At 56.1% G+C, this 17177-nt stretch overlaps 1 protein-coding gene across 2 annotated transcripts in view; it reads left to right on the plus strand.

Annotated features, from left to right (window-relative positions):
* The window catches only part of PLXNA1 (plexin A1), a 119486-nt gene that overhangs the window by 10324 nt on the left and 91985 nt on the right, over nucleotides 1–17177 (plus strand). For both annotated transcript variants that reach the window (XM_027714936.2, XM_027714937.2), the window contains exons 2-3: nucleotides 4182–5528; nucleotides 11883–12065. In XM_027714936.2, the coding sequence (XP_027570737.1) occupies nucleotides 4326–5528; nucleotides 11883–12065 (1386 nt within the window). In that variant the 5' untranslated portion in view covers nucleotides 4182–4325. The remainder of the gene's footprint in view (nucleotides 1–4181; nucleotides 5529–11882; nucleotides 12066–17177) is intronic.

The raw sequence follows: 17177 nt of genomic DNA on the forward strand, positions 1-17177 counted from the left end.
TATTCCCACGAGGGCTGCTGCTGTGTAGGCTAATGCCAACGACTCGGCATCGTCAGTACTTTGGACTTGCTGCCTGGATGAGTGGAGAGCTGGTCCTTAATGCTCTGTCCAGTCTTTGCCTTTTAAGGTTACTTTTTCCATCTCAGTACTCCTGCTTTGTGCTATCAAAAGTGATGATTATTTTCCCAAAGCATGAACTCTCTTCCCAAACCCAAGGTTTAGGGCATACTGCAGGACCAGGAAGCTCTCAACCTTGGAGGATGAGTGCTGCTGCCCCTTGCTACCTCTTCAGCAACCAGCGAGTGGGGCACAGGTGTCTGTGGGGCATCTCCCTGGCTTGTTGCTGAAAGGCTTTTTGGAAGCTGGGGCGTGTGAGTGTTGGCTGCAGTGAGGTGGGCAGCCTTATCCAAGTCATGCAGCAGCTGTGACCATCTCAACGTGGCCACTTCGAGGTGAAACCGTGAGCAAATGTCCTTTGCAGTGTGGGATGAAAGGGGCTGGGGTGGATTGGGCTCTTGTGCTGGCTTTGTTTCTGACGGCAGGTTTCCTGCTATAAATATATGTGTATATATATGTGTGTGTGTGTGTGTGTGTGCATGGAAAACAAAACACGAGCCTGCGGTGCTGTCTCGCCGGCAGTGTGGCCCCGCTGTGGGGTGAGCCCTGCGGATGCTCGGCCCTGCAGGATGCTTTGCACTGCATCACTTGCTGCCCAGGCAGCCTAGCAGGGTGGATTTTTGGTCCTACCCTCCTGGTTGGCACGCATGCATCTCGACTGGGGTGTATTATTTTATTGCAGCCTGTTTCAGGGCAGGGCTCGGCTCCAGGGTGTCTGCCCGCCCGGGGTTTTCTGTGCCTTTGGACTGCAGTGGAGGTGTGTGTGGTGCAGGTCTCACTTCCCAGTGGTGCTCCTGTCGTGACCCTAGACTGTGTCCTCCCTGGGGTAAGGTGCTGCTTTAGTGCAGCCCCTGGGAGTTTGGGTGCTGTGTGGTTTCAAGAGCATGCCAGCAGAGGAGCTGCCCTGCCGTTAGCTGTACCGTGACCTCCCCATGGGACTTGGAGGCTGTGTGGCAGCAGGGAAATGCCCTTTGGCCGCTGCTCCCGCTGGCAGGGAGCTGGAGCTGTGCAGACGCCCATGGTCTGGTGCAGGGCTCCCTGCTGTCTCCACCGTGGTGGACTTGAGCCTTGCTTTAATTCGATCCAAATTTCAGGAACCCATATAATCTCAAATCTCAAAGAAAGCAGACAAACTTTTGGGTGCAAATTCGTACAGTTTTATTTTCAGTAATCGCTGCTGATGGTTTTAAGCAGGACTGGACAAAACCACCACTGGTGTCAGGTCACTAGGACGAGATGTTGCTGCTGTAATATATTTAGGAGCAGAAATCTCAGAGGAGCTCTGCAGAGTGTCATCTCTCGGCTCGCCCCAGCTCTGCCTCACTTTGCTCTCGTTCCAGCTTCTGAGTTGCAGTTCCCTACATTAATTTGGGAATCTCCTGTTGGGCTTTCTAGCCCTGCTTTGTGGCAGCAGCTCGATCTCTAGTTCTCTCACCCACTTCCTAAAATAGAAGCAATGAATCATAGAAACGCACCAAGAAAGCAAGTTCCCTGTCCTGCTCTCTCACCATGGCTGGATGATGCTCCAGTGGGCATCCCCACACTGCACCAATCTCCCACTGTCAGCTCCACTGCCTTCCCTGCTCCTTCTCTCTGCGATGTGAGTTTGCTGTTGGTGGTGATCTCCCTGACAGGCAGCTGGACATACTGTTCCTGGAGGGGCTCAGCACACGGGAACAGTGGCTTGGTGAGAGCTGTGCCAGTTTCTTGGGATGGGAAACTGCCCTCTGGCAGTTCCTTCTGTCAAGAAACTGCACTGCCTGCTGCTGCTGGGCTAGTGGCTTTCTGAGCTAACGAGTGGGTTTGTGCCGACAGCGCCTCTTGGTCTCACACCTCAGGGTGGTTTGGGGCTAATAAGCTCTGATCTGGGGTGTTCCTGGTTATGCTCTTACCAACAACCTCAGAAAAAGGAAGATACTGGGCAGTGTGGGTGTCCTCTGGGAGCACGTCTTGCCCTGGAGGTGTTGTGACTACCTGCTCTTTGCTGGGAGGCTTTCAGTGTTGGACAAGTTGTTAGGAATGGGGAATTAGGACTATGGGGATGATTTCCAGGGCTGGTGCTTTGATTGTCTCCATAGCCTTGGAGCTTTGTGACACCTGGCTTTGGTCTCAGTGTTGTTCATTTGCTGTTACCCAAATATCCCTTGGAGGTGGATGTGTTGGAGCGTGGAAGGGAGCAGAGTGGGGAGTGTACGGGCAGAGGAGAGCTGGTGGAGATGGCAGATCTACCAAGGGGGTTTGGAAGTGATGTGGAAGCTTTGCTTAAGTGTTGGGGGCCCAGTGTAGCTGGCAGAGCTGCAGGGGTGGCCAAGGCTGGGCTTGTCCTGGGGGGTCTCATGTTTGTTGGGAGCAGGAAAAGGGGCAAAAAAAGGCTCTCCCTTCTCTAAGACCTCTCCATGTCTGGCTATGTGTCTTGAGAAGGGAGCAGCAGAATTGAAGGATGCTGTTTGGGATGTTGGGGTACCTGTATGGCCCAGCTGCTGGCCTGCTGATGATGCAGCCCCTCAGGGTTTGCATGTGGCCTGGCTGGTGGGTCCCAGAGTCCTGCCAAGAGCAGGCTGCCGAGGCTGGGGCAGCCAATCAGCCCGATGCAGCCCTGCTGATACGGTGTGTGCAGCTGGCTGCCCTCTGACACCTGCCCTGCTGGGTCTGGGATCCTGGCAGAGCTGCCAGTCACTGCAGGCCATATTTCCTACCTGTGCCACTCCCTGCTGGGGATCCTCTGGAAGGTTATCCTGGGCTGAGTCAGAGATGGATGATAAGGAGAGGGAGGAGAGAGGGAGGCTTTCCTTCTCCACTCCCTTTTGAAGTGGTTTATCTGCAGTGGCTGGGGAACTGAGCTGATGTTCTGTCCACGGACCTTGGGAACAATGGTCCCACCCTGGGTGGATGGGTTGAGATGGTAGGATGGGCCGTGTGCTGGCACGGGGGTTTGCACAACCCCGTGTTAGTCCAGAGGTGCCTCTGCCTGTGCAGGGAAGGTGGATGGAGAAGACAGGGTGGGGCTGTAAAGAAGGGGCTGTGGAGAGCAGAGCTGTGTGTTGGCTTCCTGCGGCTATCTCCTCCCCACTGCCGTGATGCAAAGGTCACATTGGTTTGGGATATTTGGCTGGCTCCCTGCTGCTTTTCTGCTCCATGTTGGTGAGCCCCAGCTGTGGCACAGCAGGAGGCAGAGCTCTCCATCCTCTCTGCATGTGCCCCCTCATTCCTCTGGAGCCTCTCAAGCCAACTGCCTGATGGCTGGCCCTGTGTTTCGTAATGCACAGAAATGCCAGAGGGACGTGCTTCTCCTTGCCGTGCCTGCTTGCTCCCTCCAATCCCTCCTGCCCGTGGCCCTCCTGGGGTTTGTCAGGCAAGCAGGTGGCAGGGATGGTGGGCAGCATGCCAGGGCTCTCTCCTCTCTCAGCTCCTTTAAAAGGTGCTTTTGAGATCCTCCTTTGTGCAGGGGCTTGGGTTGTGCTGCTACTAACTGGGATTTTTCATCTGCTCCCAGCTCTGTGGTGGAGTGGGGCAGGGGCAGCAGGCCAGGAGCTCCTCTCGAGGCTTGTTAGCAGCCATCCCTGGCTAACACCTTAGTGCTGCTGCTGGTCTTAAAAGCGGGTCAGGGCCAGCTGTGCCCCGCTGGGGTGTTTGTGTGTGGTAGGTGTGCCGGAGCACATCAGCGGGCATTGGCTGCCGGCATGCTCAAGCAGCTGCTGCTCTTCACAAGGGAGTTTGGGTGGGGGTTAGGGTAGAGTGACCCCCATTAGAGGGGCTACACTGGCTGGTGGGGATGGTGGTTGAGTCTGGGTTGGTGATACCAAGTGCATGGCAGCTCCTTGGTTGAGACATGCTGTGCACAGTGGTGTGTGACCAGGCAGGGTTGTCCTTGGCATCATGCAGGTTTCCTTCGTCCCTGCGATGGGGATGTGTCTTTCTGAAACAGGAGGTGGTGGGGGATGTTTTGGTAGGCTGCCTGCTAGAAAAGTGTGAAGCATCACAGTCTTTGCTGGGTGGGGCGGAACAGGCTTGACACTGTGCAGGAAAGCCTCCTAACCCTACTTTTCTTGTCTTTCTCCCTCTAGGGCTGACCGGACTGGCCGTGCCCACGATGCCCTGAATGCCGAGCGCAGTGGAAGCAGAGGAGACTGTGTCCTGTTAGCTCCTCCTCCCTCCCTCATCCCCTTAGTTTGGGTTTGTTTCTATTTATTTTGTGGCTGGGTTTGGGTATGGCCTTGGCTGGATGTGAGGCTGCTGCAATGTGGCTCATTTGGCTCAAGCACCACTTGTCCATCCACATTTGGACCTTGCTGCTCTTGGGGAGCACCTGGCTACCGCTGGCGGAAGGCAGCCCCAAGTCTCCCTTTAGGACTTTCCCGGTTACAGACTGGAGCTTGACGCACTTGGTGGTCCACAACAAAACCGGGGAGGTCTACGTGGGGGCTGTCAATCGGATCTACAAGCTCTCCAATAATCTCACGCTCCTGAGGACCCACGTGACGGGGCCCGTGGAGGACAATGAGAAGTGTTACCCTCCGCCCAGCGTTCAGTCCTGCCCACATGGGCTGGTTACCACCAACAATGTGAACAAACTGCTGCTGGTGGACTACTCGGGGAATCGGCTGATCGCCTGCGGCAGTGCCTCCCAGGGTATTTGCCAGTTCCTGCGGCTGGACGACCTCTTCAAGTTGGGTGAGCCCCACCACCGCAAGGAGCACTACCTCTCCAGCGTCAACGAGTCGGGCACCATGTCTGGGGTCATCATCGAGGTGCTGAATGGGCAGAACAAGCTCTTCATTGGGACGCCTATTGATGGGAAGTCAGAGTACTTCCCCACCCTCTCCAGCCGCAAGCTGATGGCCAATGAGGAGAACGCGGAGATGTTTGGCTTTGTCTACCAGGATGAGTTTGTCTCCTCGCAGCTCAAAATCCCCTCGGATACACTCTCCAAGTTCCCCACCTTTGACATCTACTACATCTACAGCTTCAGCAGCGAGCAGTTTGTTTACTACCTGACCCTGCAGCTGGACACCCAGCTCACCTCTCCCGACTCCACTGGGGAGCAGTTTTTCACCTCCAAGATCGTCCGCCTCTGTGTGGACGATCCCAAGTTCTACTCCTACGTGGAGTTCCCCATTGGCTGCGTGCAGGACGGCATCGAGTACCGCCTGATCCAGGACGCCTATCTGACCAAACCTGGCAAGGCTTTGGCCAAATACCTGGGCATCTCAGAGCAGGAGGATATCCTCTTCACCATCTTCTCCCAGGGCCAGAAAAACAGGGTTAAGCCTCCCAAGGAGTCTGTGCTCTGCCTCTTCACGTTGAAGAAGATCAAGGATAAGATCAAGGAGCGTATCCAGTCGTGCTACAGAGGGGAAGGGAAACTCTCACTGCCCTGGCTCTTGAATAAGGAGCTGGGCTGCATCAACTCGGTAAGTCCCTGCTTGCTGCTAGTCAAGCCAGGCTGTTTCTGGTTCCTGGTGGTGCTCTCTGGCTGGACCCTTCACAGTGACCTGACCTGAGCTGTATTTTCCCAGTGGGAGGACTGGTGCCATTGGAGCAAGGTGCTCCATTTGCCTGGTAGAATTCCTTGTGGAGATCACAGCTTCATGGTGGGGCAGCTGTCTGGATTTGGGCTGGATTCAGTGCCCGTGAAGACTCCCAAGCAAGGGGCCTCATGCCGATGCAGGTGCCTGCTTCGGCAGGTGTCCCTTCCTTGTGGATTTGGGTAGTGAGAGTCAGTTGGGCTGGGAGGGTGGAATGCTCAGTCCTTAGGGCATCTGCTGCAGCTCCACTGTGGAGTCCCTTGCAGGTGCCACATGTGGAATTTTGAGCATCATGTCACCTGGGGCTTGCCAAGCAGGAGGTGTTGGAGGCAGTAGGATTTGGGGGACAGAGAGCGCAGACCTGATGGAGGGCAGTGGAGAGGTTGGCAGTCCCAGCAGAAGCTGGTCACATGTTCAGCAGGTAGGGACCACATCCTCTCTGTGGGGTGCTGGAAAAGAGGACAGAGGGCACAAGGCGCTGTCAGTGAGGTGGGTTTTGAGTGGCCAGTGCAAACTGTCATCCAGAGGCACAGGAGGTGAGTGCTGGTATCCTAGAGCAGTGATTTCCACCTGAGGAAGCACTTCCCTCTGTCCCCAGAGAGGTGTCTTCCTGCCTGGTGCTCACCTGAGGGCCTCTAGTCCCTGCTGGTGGCTCAGCTGCTCTGTGGGACTTATGAGCCGTGGGGGGCAGGGGACCTCCCTGCTTGGCTTTCCGAGTTTGTTTTCTAGTTGAACTGTTACTGTTACTGGATTTTTTTCCCAGGCAGTGTTATAAACTAGGAATGGTTGCTGGAGACTACAACTCCAGGTAACAGGGAGGTCATACACTGGATATCACCAGGCTGGGCTGTGTAGTCCCCAGGCAGGGTCAGATACCTGGCTGAGGCAGGTTTTAGGGTACCAGTGTGTGTGTTTGGGAGGGTCTGGTGGAAGTCCTGACACACCTGCTATTGCCCACCTCCCCCAAGCCCCATTGCTGGTGCTTGGCACCCATCACCAAGCCCCCAGCCCTGCTCAAGCAGGGTTTTGGGTGGAGGCAGGTGGGCAGGGGGTCCCTGTGGAGCAGCCCTGCCTTCTCTCCCACTGTCCTCCCTGCAGCTCCGGAGGAGACAGCTAACAGCTGCCTGACAAAGTAAAGGGTTTGCTGTCAAGAGCGCTGGGCCTGCAAATCAGATTTTGGCTTTGAACTAATTCAATTTTGCTGGAAAATGATGAAATCGTTACACTGCTGCCTGTTGGGTTGCGCAGCTGCTGGCTCCGGCAGCGGAGTTGTTCGCTGCTTCCTCCTGCACTCCTGGCTCACCAATGCCATGTCCCCTGGGTTTGGGGAGGGGTCTCTGCCCCCCTGCATTTTGGAGATAGTTCTAAGCTTGGAGAGTCCTGGGATTGCTACCTGGTGGCCAGTTCCTGTGAGCAGGTGAATCTCAAGGTGCTCTCTGGGTCCTGCAGATGTGTGGCTCTTGTGCGGTGGAAGGATGTGTGCCATGATGCAGGTGCTTCTACTTTCATATGGGGTGGGTTGGAGAGTGCTACCCTACCCCAGGGGATCCAGGCAGTGTTTTCTGTCCATGTCCTTCTCTGGCTGACAGGCTGAACTGCAAAAGACATGACTGGATCATGAGTCAAGCCCTCAGCTTGCTGAGCACAAGCCAAGCACAAGCCAAGCACAAGCACAACCACAGACCCCTTGGAGCATGTTACCTCTTTCTGGCAGGAATTTCTGTGCCCCTAATAAAATAAAGCCACCTTTAGGGTGGGTGATGACAGAGACGGATCTCTTGGTGGTGAGTGCTGGCCAGAAAATAAAGGCCATGTTGTTTTTTAATTTTTAAGGAGGCAGAATGCAATTGCTCAAATCAGTAGTTGCTTGGGAATTACATCCCGTCCCTATGGAAAATGTGCAAGGAGCTCTCTTGCTCCGCTCCTTCATGGTTTATGGTGGAGGAAGTTTTGCCAGCATTGCACTCGCGGTCTTTGAGCAGCACAGGGCCAAGGGATGCTCATCCCCGGTGCTGCAGGGTAGCTCTGACTCTCCAGAGTTGGTGTTGGAGCCAGGAAGAGAGGCTGCCAGGCTTGGCAGATAGCTCAGGAGATGTTAGTGGTTCCTCTCCGGCGCTGGCGAGAGGAGCGAATTCCTGCCTCCCATTTCTCTCTCTCTCCTTCTGGGATCCAGTGATACGGCAGCAGGAAGGGTAGTGAGCTGGCTCAGGAGCAAGACCCCTCATGCTGGTGTACTCAGACCTGAGCGTGGACTTGTGTATGGAGCAGAGTCACCTTGCGGAACCACCCTGTCCATTCCTCTGCACCAACCTCGCTGACTAAATCACGCTTGAACCCCTCCAGAGACTCTGCTGCTCACAGTGTTTCACTGAGAGGGGTTTGGTGCTGTGTGAAAAGAGCCAAGCTCTTTTCTTCCCCTGTGCAGTGCAGGGCTGGGGGGTCTGTGTGCCTATGGCCAGATGTGCTCAGTGCACCTGCCCATTGTACCCATCCCCAAACTGGGGGGATGATGGTCTAGTGTAGCAGGGCTGGGAAAGGGCACCGGGCTGGAGCTGGAGAGCAGATGTTGTAGCAGGGAGCTATTTAGGGTTCTTGGAGTCCTTGACTCCTGGGCTGACAGTGTGGGCAGAGCCAGTGCCTGGAGCACGCAGGATGTGGGCGTCAGTTTTCCCTGGGCCGCCCCAGGGAGAAAATGAGTTTTGACTCCTCAGTGGGGTTTGCTGCCCAGCTTGCTGGCACAGGGCAATGGCTGGTGACAAACGGGCCTAAAAGCGGGCTGGGATAAGCCAAATCCTTTCCGGGGCAGCCAGAAAAATGCAGGTGGTAACAAACTGTACCACACTGGGATTATTCCCGAGCAGCGATTAATACTCGAAAAGCCTGGCATCCCAGCCTGGCACTTGGTACCGGCCTCCTGCAACCTCCTCCCTGGCTCCTTGCATCCCCCCTCATCCTCCATCGCAGCCCCTGGAGGGGCACAGGGGGATGAGCTGAGCCTATAATGGTGCTAACTGGTGAATTACTGGCTAATTAATAATGCTGAGTGATGCGAGCCTTGCCGTGCTGTCTGCTCCCTCATTGCTTTCATAAGTGGGCTTGAAGGGAGGCAATGAGACAAGGCATGTCAAGGAGACACCCGCTACTGCTCGCTCGGTGCTGTGGGCCTGCTTTCCCCCTCCTTCAGGCCCCTTTCCCCAGGAAATCCAAATTTCCTGACCCTATTCTGGGGAGACAGGTTAGTGCTGGGAGAGAGAGGATTGCTGTGCTGTGCAGGTGGTGCCTGGGTTGTCTGGAGTCTAGGGGCAACTGAGAGGGGTGCCAAAGGAAAGCACAGAGAAAAGGAAAAACTAAAAAAACACACCAAAACCACCAAAACAAACAGCTCCCCGTTGCAATGGGCTGAGGCCGTGATCCCTGCAAACACCCCTGCAAATGCACGAGCAAGCAGACCCCGATGCCTCCTGCGGATCCCAGCATCCGCAGGCAGAAACGCTGCAAGGTCACTGGCCCTCGCGTGCCGTGGTGCGTGTCGGTCCCTGCCGGCGCTGGCCGGGGACAGCTGTCCCGCTGTCCTTCCATCCTTCCATCCTTCCATCCCTCGGCCTCGACTGTCCCTGCAGCCCACATCTGCCAGGGAAGTCGGTGGGTGCCATAACCCCGGTACTGCTGCCCTTGGCCCGACCTCGCTGTGCCGCCTGTGCTTCCCTAACGAGGCAGTTTGCTGTTAATGAGCTAATTGTCGGCGTAATTATTTATCGAGGTGGTGGCGGCGTGGCGGCGGGCGCTCCTCGGTCCCGGAGCGCAGCTGTATTTGTCATTTCCCAGAGAGTATGTTGAGACAAAGCAGAGAGCAGTAAACACCGTAAACATCTCTCCTCTTGCATATTCAGCAGCCGAGGGGTTGAGGAAGCTGCAGATTGAGCTCGGAGAGAGCAAAACCTGCACCCAGGGGTGCCAGGGCTTCAGTACATTCACAGCATTGCCCTTAACCCCTCTGCTACTGTAGATGGCTGGGTGGAAGGTGCTGGGGTTTATTTGGGCCGTTGGGGACAGTTTTTTCCTCAGCAAAGCACCTGAGGGATCCCGGGTGTTGGATAGGAGCCGTGTATTGGCTGAAGCATCGCTGGCATCTCAATTCGTGATTGGGAAGATAATTCTCTCTTATCTGCTGTTTTAAAATTCCTAGCCTGGTTGTGCAGAAGAGGATGCATAAGTGTATGTTGGCCAAAGGATAGAAAAGGGCAAGGCTGGGAATCAGAGGGTGGGTGGAGAGGTCCTGATTCCCCTTCTCTCCTTTTCCCGTGGTTGCAGAGATGCATGGTGCCCCATGTTCCTGTTTTGGGGTCCCTGGATCTCTCGTGCCTGGCTGTAGGAGTTCCCCAGTTCAGTGAAGGATGAGCAGCAGTCAGGCAGGGAAGGGAGTTGATCTTTGTACATTAACTCAGCATCCAGGAAAACCAGAAGTTAGAGTAACTGAGGAAGCAGCCCAGCATCCCCAGACTGCCCAGGGAGGCTGAATGTGACCGGCTGGCATCGTTCCCTGTCCTCCCCTGCTGGAAGGCTGGCATGGCACTGAGTTCCCACTGCAGCCGGGAGTGGGACCACTGGCCTTGGAGCTGGCATGGCAGCACAGTGAGGAGGGCAAGCAGTGTTGCCATGGCTGTGGGAGGCTAATGCCGTTGTAGCTGCAAGTGTATTGTGCTGGGGCACAGAAAAGTGCCGTGTTTTCCCTCCTCCGTGTGGGTGATTGTGGGTTATTGGTGGGAGCTGGTCTGGGCTGACCCTTGCTTCCCAGGCAGCAATGAGTGGGAATTACAGAGCTCTGTACTGCCCTTGTGTACGTGGAGCTTGGGAGCTTGGCATTTTCCCATATGCTCCATGCACATGCTGTATGGATTTAAAACCCCTTGGGGACTGGCATGCATTTGGAGGCTGCTGCTTGCCAAAAAACCTCTCTCTCCTTAAAATTCAAAGTTATATAAGGAACCTTGTGAAGCGGAAGAATCCTGTGACTGGATCAGGCTGTCTCCCTGTCGGTCATGCCTGCCTTGCCACTCTACCCTCCTGCACCCAGGTTTGCTGCCACCCTTGCGGATTTGGCTGAAGCCCCTTCCTGGGAAGGGATGAGGATTTTGCTGGTGCTGTGTGACCATGTGAGGCTGTTGCCTTGTGTGGGACCTCTGGGAGGCCCATGTGCCCCTCCAGGCCAGATAGCTGTGGCCAGGGTCTATTGTTCTGTTCAGCAGGTGAGTGTGACATGGTGAGGATGGTCGATGTGGGGATGAATACTGTTGATCTGGTCCCGGTCCCGCTCCCCCGCCTGCATCTCAGCTTTCACAGGGGCAATCCCGCTGGCTTTGCCTTTCCCATCCTCAGGACTGTCTGTGCTGGAGGTCCCTGCCATCATGGCCCTGAGAGCTGAGAGGGGCCGATGCAGCCCTGCTTCTGCCTCTTCCTGGGCTGAGCTTGCAAAAGCTTCTCCCAGACCCACGGGCTCGTGCTGAACTGAGGAGGCAGCTGGCTGAGTCAGGCGCCTTGTATGGGGCAAGGCAGCATGGAAAAAATGTGGGGATTTCCCAAAGACGTTCCTGCAGGAGGTGGAACAGGGCTGGCAGGTGGGTAGAGTGTTTGTTGTGTGAAATGAGGCTCTTTTAGGAGCCCCGACTCGTTTGCCTTGGCACGGCCTTGGCTGGGAAGTGTTTTGTCTCCAGGGGGAGGCTGGGGCGCAGGATTCAGCCCCAGCTGCCTTGCTGCCAAGCTGTTTTCTTTTTGGAGCTAGCACCGGAATGAGGAGGAGAGGGATGTGCGTGTGCTGGGGAGCTTGTGCTGGCATCCCACGTGTCTGAGATAGCAGCAGCGGGGATGGAGGGGGAGCAGGGATGCTGCGCTGGCTCCCGCTGGATTTGTAAGATGCAGAGGACAGAGAGCCTGTAAGATGCAGAGGACAGAGAGCCTTGGTCTTGGCCTGCAAAACTTTTTCAGATGTAGAGAGGGCCTGCATGCAGGCCCTCTGTCCCGAGTGCCTTACATCAGTGCATAGGGAATGTTAGGGAAGCATCAACTCATGCCTTCCTTCGTCTTGTGAGGTGCGATGGCTGGGACGGGGGGGGCAAGGGATGGGGCTGTCGAAGGGGCCGTAGCTGTGGGGTCAATGTGGGCGATGGCTGATGGCCGTGTGGGAGGTCCAACATATTGAGGCATTGGCAAAAAGCTCATCTCTCCTCTGCTTTCTTTTGACAGCCGCTGCAGATCGACGATAATTTCTGTGGCCAGGATTTTAACCAGCCATTGGGCGGGACCATCACCATCGAGGGGACCCCACTCTTTGTGGATAAGGAGGATGGGATGACCTCGGTGGCTGCCTACGACTACAGAGGACAAACCGTTGTCTTTGCAGGCACACGAAGCGGGAAGATCAAAAAGGTAGGAAAGTCCTTAGTGATGATGATGGGGAGGGATGACTGCTGTGCCTCCGTGAGTGACTTGATATATTGGGGGTAATTTGCAAAGGGCCAGTGAGGTGCAATTTCCCATTGCTTCTCTCTGTCAACCAAATTTACAAAACCTCTGCCTTTTGGAAGGGTTATAACACAGGGAAGTTGAGTCCTTGCCACTAGTGGATCACAACCCATCTTGTTATGTCTCAGGGCACATGGGTTTGCTCTTTAGCTGCCACAAGGGGGGCTCTGTCTGTCCAGATCCATATGGCCTGGGCAGGGTGGGCAGAGGTGGGTGCTGATGGCTCCAGCCCGGTGATGGGGAGACTTCACTTCCCGTACCCCGCCACGGCACAAAAGGCTGATTGTTGGTGGCAATTAGCAAATAGCTCTGTGCGTGCCTTTCTCTGCCTGCATCTCCACAGGGCACGGATTTCCTGTTATCATAACATCATGCCTATAATTATAGCTGTACATGCCCTGTATAAACAGAGCTTCCATTAACACATCCTCAGCCAGGGAAACGCTGTGTGAAGGTCCTTGTAGGGTCCCTGCTATGGACCAGAGCTTGGCTGTGGGGTCTGACCTGTCTTTTTGTGGCTTGCTAGATGCTCCACACCCCATCTTGGGCACAGCATCCTGCCTTTTTGCTATGTCTCCTTATCTGTGATGGTCAGAGGGCCCTGGAAACAGCAGGATAGCTGGCAGGTTCCCTGGCAGGAATCCAGAACAGGGTGCCATTGTGGGTGATAGTCCCTGTATGTCCTGCTCCCCCTGCCCGTGCTTCCTGTGGACTCTTGACCAACCCACCAGTGCCCCTGCCCATTAGCAGCATTTTTAGGTACATGGGTAGCATGTGTTGGAGTGAGGGGTAGGATGGAGGGGTCCTCTCCAGCCCCACATCTGCTTGGCTTTCTGTGGTCCTCGGGGGGGGTGCACAGTGGTAGCAGGGCTGAGCAGGGCTGCGGGGAGCTGATGGAGGCAGCTCATCCTCCCTTCCGGATCGATGAGGGATCTAAAGGGACTGGTGTCATGTTGCTGCCAGCTTCTCCTTCCTCTGGGCTCCAGATGGGGGTTTTAGGTGGGGATGGGAAGGAAGGAGCGTGTGGGAGGAGAGTTCGAAAAGCCATGACAACAGTGTTACACCTCTAATTCCTCATTTATCTAGAGGGGCTGGTGGTTGGTTTTTAGATGGCAGATTTGATTTTTCCTCTTCCTCCTTTACTCAAGTTTTTCTCTAGTCTTTGTGCCTTCAGAGCCATTTGCCAGGGGTGGTCTAGTTCAGGTGCCTGACTAGTGTATGGGCTGCATGCTACAGCCGTGACTGCAGCCAGAACTTGAAGCCCAGGTGTGGTTTGAGTGTCCTCCTTTCCTGCAGGGCTTTCCCAAGACCTCTTTTTCGTAGTTTTAAACTTGATGCCCCAAATAGCTGGTCTCGCTCTCTGGCCCTGCAGGGCAAGAGGACATGGAGCAGCTCCATGGAGAATGAAGAGATGGGTCTCAGCCCTATCCGAGCACAGGGTTGCTGAGCAGGTTTTGTAGGCTTATCCTACCTGGAGCCCTCAAATCCCCTGGGGTTGCAGAGCTCTCCAGTGGCAGCATGGGAGCACTTTGCAGGCTTCGAGCCCTGCGCCGTGAGGGCTCCTCCTCGTCCCTGCAATGACCTTGAGGTGGGCAGCCCAGCCCTCCTGCGGCAGGGGCTGCCTGGCTGCCTGGCAAAGCGCTGCCTCAGCAGCTACCTGATCCTGCCGCCTGGCTGCCGGGGCCAGAGGGAGGGAAGGGAGGGAAGGGGCTGCTGACCTGTCTTTGAGTGGCACCAGTGTGTCCTCAGCTGGGGGATGCGATGCCTGGCAGGGCAAAGTGTAGCCAAGGTGGCTCCTCCAGGCAGAGGGTGCAGGGAGAGGGGCTGCATCGTTCAGCAGCGGTCACAATCCCTCTGCTTTTAAGCTGTTAGTGTTTCCCACCGTCCCCTTGCAAGAACCCACGTTAGGCTTGATGCAGCCTGGTGCCTTCTCTGCCCTCCTGCTGCCCCCCCCGCCCTTGCCAGAACCCCTGGCATCTCCTCTGGGAGAGGAAGGGCTGTGCCGACAGCTGGGTGCCCCCTCCCCCGTCCCCAGGAGCCCTGTAATAGATGCTGCTCTGCTGAGGGGCACCAATCTCGCCATCTGGGCTGGGGTAAGGTCAGGGCAGAGTCACTGCCGTGTCTGGATTTTCCTTGGATGGCAGCTCTCATGCCCAGCATTTGTCCAGGCTGTTGCGTGCAGACAGAGCCTCCTTTTGTCCCCCCAAAAAGCCACACAAGCCTCTGGCTGCCCTGCAGCCTCTCCCCAGCCCTGCCACCAACAGTTGCTGCTGAGAAGGCAGGGTGCTGGGGAGCACCTGCTGCCACCACAGCTGCAGGGAGTCCCCAGTTTCGGGGGGTGGAAGGATCTTGCAAGCAATGTCAGATTTGCAAAACTCTGTGCGGGACAGGAACTGTGGGCTGGGCTGGGGAGGCACTGGGGGGATGGAGATCCTGATCCCTGGGATACTGAGTGAGTTGCAGCAGCAGAGCCCATGGCAGCCCGCTCTCAGCTTGTCCCTGCAGCATTGCCAGGCAGGCAGTTATCTTTGGCCGATCCCGAGTTATGTGGAGAGGCCAGGCTTGGAAAGCTCTTGGTCCCGCGTGCTTGCTGTCCTCGGTGCCAGCAGTCATGGGACTGGGGCGCCCGGGGAATTCCTGCCATGCCCAGGTGAGCAATGTGGGGATGGCTTCCCATGCTCCTGGGGCTGGCAGTGAGCCACTTCCTCTCTACTCTTGAGCTGGCACAGCAGGGACCTGGCCTTGCACCCTGTAGTCTGAGGGTGCTGTGGATAGGGAAGTGACATGGGGACGTGAGCCGTGAGCATGTTGCAGCGGGACTGTCCAGGGGATGTTTGTGCAAGGGAAATGAGACTTGCTTCCTAATGCTCTGGTTTTTCCTGGAAACCACCTGTCCTCACTTGGCAATCTTTATATTGGACAGTTATCATTTTCCCAGGTTGTCTTTCCTATTTTCTGGGTGGACACAAAGCTGTGTGTTATTGCAATGGGAGTGCTTAGTTATGTGCTGGAGAGGCACATTTGACGCTGCACCTGTGTCACCTCTTGACCTGTGTGTACCAAGGACTTGATTTTGGCTGTGCTTGAAGTGTTGTATGGAGAGAGGGAAGAAGAATGATACTGGAGGGGGTGTGCTGGTACTGCAACCTCCTCCCAGTAACTGCACCGTGCTTGGCTGGTGGCTGGAAGCTGAAGCGGTGGGATATTCTGGGAGGTGCAGTGCAGACCCTGCTGCCTTCCTTTGCTGCCATCTGCTCCTCGTTATGCAAACATGGCATTGCCTTGGGGCTTTGCGGAGCTCAATGTAGCCCTTGTGGGTTGACCCAGTTTTGGGTGCTGCTTGGTTATTTTTGGGGGGTGAGCTGAGCTTCTCTCAACACAGCCGTCCCTGGCTGCTTATGGGGCAGGGAGGCTGAGAGCTGTCCCTTCTGCCACAGCCCCACAGGCGATTCCCAGCACCACTGAATATCCAGGTGTTGGAGATTGCTAAGGCAGGCGTGGTTGTGGGATAATGCAGCCAATTCATCCCAACAGGATAGCATTGGACTACACATCCCTCGCAGCCAGCCAAGCTCTCATTTTTTGAGGATTATCTGGCTGCTCAGTCACCACTGCAATCCCTGTAGCTCCCTGCCCTGTCCTGAAACTGGCTGGCCTTGGGCATGAATGTATCAGAACGTGTCTCTGCCGGGAATCTGCTCCCCTCCAGGCCTTGTGCTTGCCACAGCTTGTTTATTCTTTCCCACAGAAAGCACAGCTGAACTGGCCCTATGTCTGCCTGATTTGGTTTCTCCACTTAAATAATTAGAATAATAAACTCTTCACACTAAGTGGGTTATCCCCATCCCTGCACGACAGGACATGGTGCTCCTCTCCTGTCCTGGGGAGGCTGGAAGGGCTCCCCTGCAGCCTCCTGTCCTGCTGAGGGCAGGGACATGGAGGTGCTTTGGGAGAGCAGATTTGGCAGCCCATGGAGGCACCCCCTTGGAGTTCTCTTAAAGCTTTGGATGAGGAGGCTTTGGTGTGTTCACAACCCTTGGTGTGTCTGGGCAGAAAATAGGTGCTGTGAAGAGGGGGCTCTTTTGAGGATTTCCCTGTTGCCTGCTGGCTCCCTTCCGATCGCAAAAGCCCCCATGTGTTGGCCTCTAGGGTATGATGCATGACCTGATCGTGGTCCATGTGAGCTGGGAGGAGAAGCTGTCAGGCTCCCTGCCCACTCTGCTGGTCCCAGTCCCCACGGATCCTTTCGCGTCACCCTCTGCTTAGTGCTCAGGGTAAGCGGCTCCGGCTGAAAAGGGGCCCTTTGTGTCTCGGCGCGTGAAATCCGGCTCCCAGAGCGCGCGGGAGGGCTCGGCCCCCCTCGTGACCCTGCTGCTGGCTACCCTACTTACTGCCTGTGCCTTGGATGGCTTTTATTTTTTTGTCGGGGGTGGGAGACAGGACATATTCGGGGCATGAAGCCTGCCCTGGCCCTGATGGTGTCAGCCGGTGACTCTTGAGGACTCCCCGAGCATCGACCCCTGCGCAGCCCCTGAAATTCTCTCCTGCCTGTGTTGCTGCCTCTTCCCAGCTGGCTGCCCAGCACAAGGGCCTTTTGTTCCTCCTGCCTCTTCCCTCTGCCCTCTCCCCCTCCCTCCCCATCCCATCCTCTGGAGACCCCTCGTCCCCTCCCCATGTGCGTGCAGCCCCCATGGGCGCCTGTGCCCAGCCCCGGGAGGGAGATACGCTCCTCGGAGCATGGGGCCGCGCCTCTCCCCAATCAATGGCAATAATTTTATTGGCATGACAAGGTAGCCGACGGTTGCCAAAGTGAATCCATCAAATACCTCTTGGCGGATCCCCGCCCCCTCGAGAGCTCTCGCTGGAGTCGTTAAGCTGTTTTAATCAAGGTGGAGGCTGGAGAGCTGGCATGTTAAGTGGATGGGGTGATGGGGAGGGGGCGGCAGAGCCTTCCCCGTTCCCCGCTCGTGGCAGGGAGCACTCGGCATCGCCCCATTCCTGCTCAGCAGGAAGGGG

This window comes from Pipra filicauda, unplaced genomic scaffold, assembly GCF_003945595.2.
Source record: "Pipra filicauda isolate LSUMZ 115617 unplaced genomic scaffold, ASM394559v2 scaffold165_size2600900_pilon, whole genome shotgun sequence".
NCBI lineage: Eukaryota > Metazoa > Chordata > Aves > Passeriformes > Pipridae > Pipra > Pipra filicauda.